Source organism: Agrilus planipennis, unplaced genomic scaffold, assembly GCF_000699045.2.
Source record: "Agrilus planipennis isolate EAB-ADULT unplaced genomic scaffold, Apla_2.0 scaffold241, whole genome shotgun sequence".
In the NCBI taxonomy this organism is placed as follows: Eukaryota; Metazoa; Arthropoda; class Insecta; order Coleoptera; family Buprestidae; genus Agrilus; species Agrilus planipennis.
Genome location: NW_020439027.1, coordinates 106,261 through 115,755, shown reverse-complemented (window position 1 = coordinate 115,755; position 9,495 = coordinate 106,261). Strand labels below are relative to the sequence as shown.

Sequence of the window (9,495 nt, the reverse complement as noted above, 5' to 3'; positions counted from 1 at the left end):
TTTAAAAATTATTTCAAGTTTCTTAATTATTACAATTTAATTTTTAATCTCAACTAAAATGCCTAGTAAATTTATTTCTGCTGGGATTTTATTTTTACAAATTCGAGTCCAAATTGTAATTTTTATTATTTTCGCTTACGAAGCAGCGGGCTAGTGAGATAAATTGTAAATATCGCTTTAATATTTAGGTAAATTTTCCTTTTTCATTTTCTCCGTGTAAGTTACAAGTAGCTTTTCTATAAGATTTGACATTCGATAAATTTTTATACAGTAACAACTCCCTCTCGATTTTTAATGTTTTCATTCAACACCAAAATGTAGCGTTTAATAAAAAAAGCTTATTTATTAATGCCTGAAATGAATGGACTATGATGTCTGTCTTCTACCCCTGCGCTGCGCAATTAAATTTCTTTTTAAATAGATTGAACCGCATTACCCCATAACAAACTTCATTTATATAATATTTGAAATATGTATTTTGATATGAAGACATATGAATAATATTGCAACAACCATCACTTTAGCCGGTTTAAACGCGAATTTCAAATGATCCTTACGCAAAATTGGATCACTGTTACAGTTCCCTTCCTTTTTACTTTTGTATGAAGGTAATAACTTTAATGATTGGACAAAATTTGTACACTGTATTTACTACTTTGAATCTTGAATCTTGAATCCCAGTGAATTTTGAATTTGCCTGATTTAATTTTAAAGGCGCATCTGAATTCAATAAAATCGAGATCGACTCAAAAATACTCGAGTTTGAAACAAACAATGGGGAGCCGGGAAATATTAAATATACTATATATATTGTAATTATATCGTATCCAGCAAGTAGATTCTGAATATTTCGTTTTATGCTTCGAAAAGAAAACCGAAAACTCAAGGATCATTCGTCGTAGTGGTTCATTGCACTACGATACAGCAATTTTACTGATCCGACAGAGATCCGTGACCCACCATTCAAAATTTTTGGAGACGGTTAATTTCACTCTTTTTAAACATCCGAAATAATGAACCGGATCAGATACAGGGCTAAATCAGGCTTGAAAGGGAAAAGATGCTAATGAATCTGTGGAATCTACGAGGTAATTAATTTAAGGTGCTGTAGAGCATTACTAGTGTTATTTATTGGGGGTATTTAAATCTAAAACGTGAAACCCTGGAGGAATTCAGCCCAAATTAGTTGAGCGAGAGTTTTCTATTCTATTGGTGTTAAGTATATGTAACATTAGGAAAATAGGTACACGTTATTGTTGTGATGATTCACGTTTAACCAAATAGGTACACATGTAGTTAAAATTAAAATGCATTTACATGTTTTGAGCATGATTAGCTCTTTATAAATTCTGACTGGCTTGTTTTGAATGCAGCCACACTTGGTGACCCTCTTCTTCTCCCGTTACGAACAGGTGAGATAATTTAAATTTATTAATTTTATATGTTCTAAATAGCTCTTTCCTTTTTCACAACATATAAATAAATACAACACACAGGCTCCTCATTACTACATCTTAATCGGAATTTAGTTTGAAACTCAGATAGATTTATAGTTAGGAAAACAAATCAACTTAAGCAAACACTGAATAGGTTAGTTTTCATAGTGCTGCAGAGTTCTGTAGGTATTGTACCTACTTGAACACGAAAGTTCAATGTTTATGCACAGTAAACATTTTACATTGTTCATGGATATATTGATTTTGCTAAAGTGCAGTATAAGCAACTATCACACCTCTGCTCTTGTGAATCAGTACCTAGTAATGACGCTCAGGAGTTTCTAGTGAACTAATTGACCTGTGAAATGCGAACGAAGGGTGTCAACTCAAGCACTACGTGACTCTGGACGAATTTGTATGTCGTCGTTCTATTACGGTCACAGTGAATAGCACCAGTCAATTTGGCATTCATAAGCAACCTTATAAACAATTATTATTAATTCTACCAAGGGCTTAAGTTGACCCAGTACCCTAGACAAAAATTTTCAGTCTCTCTCCAGTCCCTCAGAGTCTTTTAGCGTCTCTAAAAGCGTCTCTCGCAGTCTCTCAGCTGTTTCCTAGATGTTTTTATGGATCTCTCACAGTCTCTGTATGAGAGACTCGAACGATAAAATTGTTAATTCAGAGATTCGAGTCTCGAGACTGGATACGAAATGAGTATCTCTCTGTGAGCAACTCGAATCTCTCGTTCAGAGACGCTAAACAATTTTTTTGACAGTCTCTCGACAGTCTCTCTCAGCGACACCAGAGAGACTGAACATTTTTATCTCGGGATACCTTTGATTTTTGTATTGCTCTAACTACTTCCTAATGACTTCATCATTATAAGGTCGTCAGTCCTGGACGCGCACCTCCACTCATTTCTATCCTCAACTAATCTTCTCATTTCCCTAAAACTAGAACATTCCACATCCTTAACTATTTGTGAGTAGTAATAATCTAATGTAGTTCTATCTCTACTCCTCCTAATTCCTGTTTCTGCTTCTAATATGTCTCTGACTAGGCCTTTGTGCTACCGACCTATCTCGTCTATTTCTTATTGACTTCCAAAGAGTCCTCTGTTCTCCTATTCTTTCTAATACCTCTTCATTTCTAACCTTCTCTATCCACGGTATCCTCATCATTCACCTGTAACACCACATTTCGAACGCTTCTAACCTTTTATTTTCCGCCGCGTTAACGTTTCGCACCCGTACAGCGCCGCGCTTCAAACACGACTGGACCCTGTGCTATCTTCTGCTTTATATCCCTTTGTATAACTTAACTACAAATTATTCCAAGCACTTCAATTTTTATTACAGTATTCAAAACGTCTCAAATAGCAAAAAAGCATTCATAACTTTTGCAGTTCATCTAACTCGGTTTTTTACGTTCCTCGACTGTTGACGCCTTTTTTCTTTTTATTTTTATATTGTTGGTATAACACTTCAGTTTCTTACACTGCTTTTCCTATTTTGTATGCTTGATGATGAAAATACGAATGAAGGCCGTTTGTGTGCAGCGGCAGTCCTCGGAGCAAGATTCAGAGGCGGCGACGGATATTTCGGAGCGGATGCCAACGGCAACTTGGATCCAGAAGCGCCCCCAGCCAACTACGGACGCCGCCGTTCCAGAGCCGTCCTCTACCAACTTTCCGGCCATTACAAACAGGACAAGATGAAGTCCAAACTTAAACTTAACAACGTAAGTTCATCGTTCATCTTCTATATATATTGTATTCATTTCCATATTAATTTAATTTGGATACAGGTAATTAAATATTAAAAAATATTAGAAGCTCAAGCAGAAAAAACGCCTCAAGAAGTCTAAAGATATAAATAGTAATATTATTATTAATAAAATAATTCGAAGTAGTCTGTATTCTGTCGAAACTGCCAGACGCGGAACGCGATTTCGATCTTTTGGATCTCATCAGCGCGTCGCAGGCAGCTCCTACAGAACACAGACCAACTTTTACCTGCTGTCTTAACAGTGCGTTTTAGAAAATACTACAAATGGCGCAGTAAACGCCATCTGTCGCACGATGCTACATTTTAGGATTACGTATGCTCCAACAAGGTCCACTTGTGTGGATATCTACTTGCTGAAAACGAATCCCGACGTAGCCAACCTCAACGTCATAGGCACGTTAGCTTAATCGAATAAAATAATTCGAAGTGGTCTGTATTATGTAATATTATTATTATTTAAAAAGCGGTTCAAACTTTTTCATTGGTTTCTACCGAATTTGATGTATAATTTTTTAATAATCTCTCCTGACAGATTTAAAAGAATGTAGAGTTTCTTGTCGCAAAAGAAAAAGCAAAATTCTACTCTAATATTATTAAAATGAAGGACTAAAGGAAAATGTAATAAGTTTTTTTTATTTCAGCAAAGTTAATTACAAATATACGTAGGAACAACAGCGATGCGTACTTAGGTCGTACGATACATAGGTCACAGAATCGTCGAACCAATGTGTAACCATTATTAGAAATTTTTATTAGTTGATTTCAATGCATTAAAGTAAATTAATTTTTGAATTACTTAATTTTTACCACTACATATAACTTGATATTGAAACCAACCTTAAGAAAAATTCTCCCAAAATAGGTCCTTTTCAAAAAAGTAAAGTATATCAGCTGTTTTATAAAGAATGTGAGGAACCTACATAGGAAAAAATGGACGATCCTTAAAAACTAGAATTAATGAACACGCTTTTACTATATTAGTATAAGACTTAAAAAAACACGTTTTTCCGAACATTGTATGGACAATAATTATAATCTGAATATTAAATGTATTGCAACTGTTTAAAATTTAAGGTTTCATAGTACAATACTTCTAATAATGGCGTTTTTAGACCGAGATAATACGAGTAAAACATTTCATAGTGGGTTTTTCTAATTGAAATTGCATTGTAATTCACAAAGCTTGCATAAAGGAAAGTTTTAAATGTTTTTTATTTTAATTTTATATGTGGGTATCTTTTAAAAGAGAGAGTTCGAAGAAAGCTATAAATGTGCTTAAATTCTACAAAAATGGAAGGAATGAATTTCAATTGTTTTTTTATATTGCAGTAGTAAGAACTAACTGTATAGATAAATTTTAAAGGTAACTATAATATGCCACAATTACGATAATTAGGTGGTTCAGTTACATTGGAACCAAATGCGTACATATACAGTAGCTACATCACAAACACATGAAACACAATCAAATATTGTAGCCGATACTCTATAGATCTATATCAACTAACACTACTTTACAAAATTAAATTGAAGTGAAACGACCAGCAATACTGTTAAGTTCTCTTTACTGAACAATACATGTACAACTTTAATGGATTAACATTACAACTACATATATTGATATAAAATTACGAATTATACGAGCACCTAAAAGTTACGTGCTTTTACTTAATTGAAATAATTGTTAACATAAACTAAAATTGTGGTAACAATCATTACCAACAAAACATTATATGAGATTTGCTCTAAAATTTGTTTTTTAAAACAGTTAACATGAAAATTAATGTGATGCGCTTTTATACGGGGATACCTAGTAGAGTCCGCAAAACATTTTTGAAAATATTAGTTTTATATATATAGTAAGACATTTTCTGGAATAAAAGCCAAGTCGGAAAATATTTCCTTGGATCTGCTCCATAAAACAGAAAGACTAACAAAATAAGTGATCCGCCATTTTTATTATGATCATGGAATTGTTAGTAAACTACTAGGAAGGTTACAACGTACTACGACCGAAAAAATTAGTAGATAAGTACCTCATTGAAATGTTTATGTGAAATACATGCAGAATGACTAAGAGAAAGCAGGTGAAATAGCTGGTATGAGTAACATCAAGAAAAGGGAATTTGAACATATTCCGTATGAAAAATTGAATGTAGGAAAGCTTTCAGAACGATAAATTTATAATCGCCGGGAGAAATGGCCACGTGTACATAAAAAGATTTAAAAAACCCGCACACGAAGCAAAGTGGTAGATTGTTTTGAGCCTACAAAATTTCAGGAGGTAAAAAATGCAAATTATAACAAACCCGTTATCAAAAGAGTTGTGTTGAGTCGTAATATTCATTTTGTTATTTGTATATTTTTCAGCATCTATCTTTATATTTCTAATGGAATGGTTATTTTATTATTATTACAATATTTTCAATTGTATACATTTTACAGCAGTTATTTGGGAATTGTAGTTTGCCGACCTTCGAAGTTCAACAAATTTTATTGACCATTGTGTCGAGTGTCAATTCTAATATTCAGTTTCTTCTATTCAAACACGAACACCCCAATAAAGTTCAATTGGGTTTTTTCTTGGGTCTGTTTCCCAGAAGTCAAGGCAAACGGCAAACTTCCGAAGACGCGTTGCACGTGTGTTGGTACCCCAAGTACCGGTTAATGCCCTTCTGGTACTCCCTCTATCATTCTACCCCTCTGTATCTCTGTCTTCCTCTCATAACAAATCACGATCTTCTACTTTTTCCCCAACCAATCAACTTCAGAACTTCAGTCATTTTCAGACAGTTGCAATTTGGTCTTCAATCTAATCAATCATTCGCTCTTTCGGTTCGTGTTCTATTTTCATTCCTTTCCAATTTTATACAGTCCACTCTCTCCATAAGTTCAGTTTCTTTTGTTATCAATTTGTTTTTGTTAAAGTGTTGTTAATTCTTAAGTGTTGTAAATATATAGTCAAAAAACCAAGTGCAGTTTCGTATCAACAATTACATTTGCGTAATTCCTAAAACTGGCCCATACAACAAGTTGAAAGTTGTTTTTGATAAAAAATATGGAAACTGATCCATAATAAATTAATTTCTTTTAACTGACATTATTCTACAAATATTATATATATACAACTAGAAAAAACTGTGAAACCAATTTCGATCTGTTCTTTGCGAAGAACTCCTTTTTAAGTTAAAACCGTGATTTAATTTAGTCAACTAACACGTTGGGTTACTTAAATAAATCTTTTAGTCAAGGGAATGTGACCCGTCAGGGGGGAGGGAGATCTTCAAAAATACAACGCTTGATCACAGAGGCGGGGGGGGGGTTATTTTTTCGTCACAGTCAATATCCTCTAGGCTAGGAAAATCTCGTGCTTTTTTTATCTATATTTCAAACTTTCTGTTTGCAAAAAATGATTTAAAACTATATTTATGAATTACTACGTGAAAACTAGAGGAAGAGGAGAGTTTTGACGTGTATTATGGGTGGTCACCGAGGGTAAAAAATAGGTCCGTAGTGTGGGTACGTTCTCTAACGATTTACGACTGCTAAAAAAGCCTCATAGAACTAAAGCATATTATACTGATCGTGAGTTGAAATTCTGTAAGTTATCCAAAAAAGTGATCTTTGCTGTTTCCATTGCTCCTAGGTACTTATAAATAGCATATTGATTTGAATCACCGTATGTGATTAGTAGATAAATCAAGAGAAAGTAAACATCCATAAATTAAAATAAAATTATATAATGCTTTTGTGATTTGAAACTGACAGAGCAACATAATTTCAAATAGGAAATAACTAAATGGTAAGGGTAATGGGACTCCAGTTTCAGACAAAAGACATCCGAGCGTCCTGAACTATGCTACTCTGACCAAAATGTCAAAGAAATGAAAGTGACCTTACGAAGAAACGATTTTTTAGGAAAAAAGCCTCGTCGTGATTGCCTATTTATTCATCAGTAAACCGCTATTTGCGTAAATTCTACATTCCTACGGGAATTTAGTGTCAAGTTGGAATTTTTGCAACGTTTCTCCTTCGTCATGTTTCGAAGCTTGAAATCTCTAAGATCCGTTTCACACACGCGTATAAACGCTCGTCAGCCTGCAAGGGTTTTCACAAAGGTGTGTTTGGTTGGCCGAGCAACGGAATACTAGAATCTCGCTGCGTTCTCAACATCTCCACGACCTTCTATTTTCACAGACGGAAAATCCTTCTTATACTTTTTCAACGACGCATTTGGTGAACTTAGTATTAGTACAGCAATAATGAACAACAATAAGGAAGTCTATCTGCGTTGCCATCATCTGTATGCATTAACTGAAGAAAAACTAGAAGATAACGGCAACCCAGCATCTTTTACAGACAGATGGGAGTGCTTTATGTGAATACACTCATAAGGCTAATGGACCTCTGGCTCGCGTTCTAAACGCGGTATCGGAGGGCCATGCTGTTATACATCGTTTAGTTTCTGTAGCGATGTGACCTTCAGTTTGACCGGCGCAAAGTAGAAAAGAACAACACTAGGCCAGAAAAGGAAGGAGACAACTCTCGGCCAAACTCTTAACCGGTGAGGAGCGTATAATCCGTACAGTACTGCACGGAAAAATTGATCATTTTATCCACTACAATTGCATTGCTCAAATATGCTGTTATTGGTACCATTTACTACTGAAAATATCAACGAGATGTTTATTTATATGTGAAGACATATTAAAGGCTTTAACGCTTGTTTTCGACTCGCACTACTATTCATGATTGAACAAAAATTTTGACAGGTACTGTATGAAAAAGTATGTTTAATGAACAAGAGTCGAGAGTACAATGAGCTATTTTATCCCTACCTACGATTTTGCCAGCGTCCATCAAAAAAATTGGAAGGGGCACATCGCTAGAGAAAGTAAACGAAGTATAAAATCAGCATGCCTATGAAACGCTTACATATAAATATGTCTATCTGACCCTGTACGACCCTTGACACTCCGTTCGAATTAGTGCGTTACATCTGCGCCCATGTGAAACGGCACTTAAATCTTTCGCTCTAGAATGTCACAAATCATTTATGACGAAAAAAGAGTCGATAAAATGTAAAGCAATGATATTCAAAGTTGAATTTTTGATGACCGCAATTCGAACATTACCTACGGTATATTTTTTAGAATTTTTTTTTAACCAAACTAATAGAGTTACTAAAACCTGAATTAATTCACATTGCGACTCCGCAATGTTAAAATCTTATATACGCATAATCATTATATTTGAAAGAACAATAAATGATCATAAAAGGTCAACTAGGTACTCCCCTTAATTGGTCAGTGATAGGTATTTTTCATTAATTTTTTAAGTTTTGCAAGGTCATTGAAAAGTGTTAGTACCTTATCTCTTGTAAATAAAAATACTGAAATACGATATATTCGATAGTGACGTCAACAGTAACGGACATACTTTAAGTTCAATATATTTTTTCAAATTGACTGTCCCGGATGTATTCTACCCGGATAGTACATCTCTCAAAATGAAGAAATTTATTTAACCAATTATTAATACTCGGGCTGGCCAATTATTAATTTTAACAATCACTTGTCGATTGTAAGAAAAGTAATCGATACCTAACGCATACGCGTCACTTAATAATTTCTTCAAAGAAAATGATCCAGCCAATTTATTTATTTAGCTGACTAATTATCAGCAAATAATTATCTATCGAACGCTATTAATTATATATTATTTCCTGTGGTTTTAGTTTTTTATACTTGTTAACTTGCGTATAATTATAACTATACTATATTTCTGATATGCAAGCATAACTTTTATTTATAAGTGTCTCTTGACTGATATTACTATTGTATAGATACCTATAGTTTTACAATTAATATAGGTACTCCACCGATAAATATGAACGGTAGCGTTATTAACAGATTCCGAAAAGAGGAGTTTCACAGTATTGCTTTTTTCATTATCTTTTTTCGCTGCTTTTTTTTTTTTTTATTAGAGCGATTTAAATTTAAAGTCTGACAGAAATCTGTATTACAAAACAGTTTTGTAAAATTTTTATATATCAAATACAACCAAAGACATTGTTTTACTATATGCAGCTTAATATTTTTACTGTTATATTTGGACTTATAATTTTAATTTGTTTTCAAATGAAAAACCTTTTGTTTACAAGGATAAAATTTTTTAGAACAATTTAAAATAAATGAAAATTGTGGAATTGTAAAAATATTAGAAATATGCAAGAAATTAGAAATTGTATAATGTACATATTATATCTG

At 33.6% G+C, this 9,495-nt stretch overlaps 1 protein-coding gene across 1 annotated transcript in view; it reads left to right on the top strand.

Annotated features, from left to right (window-relative positions):
• LOC108738725 (potassium voltage-gated channel subfamily H member 8-like) overlaps window positions 1-9,495 on the top strand; it is a 100,744-nt gene that overhangs the window by 4,535 nt on the left and 86,714 nt on the right. The window contains exons 3-4 of the mRNA XM_025976429.1: window positions 1,374-1,412; window positions 2,998-3,179. Coding sequence (XP_025832214.1) covers window positions 1,374-1,412; window positions 2,998-3,179 — 221 coding nt within the window. The remainder of the gene's footprint in view (window positions 1-1,373; window positions 1,413-2,997; window positions 3,180-9,495) is intronic.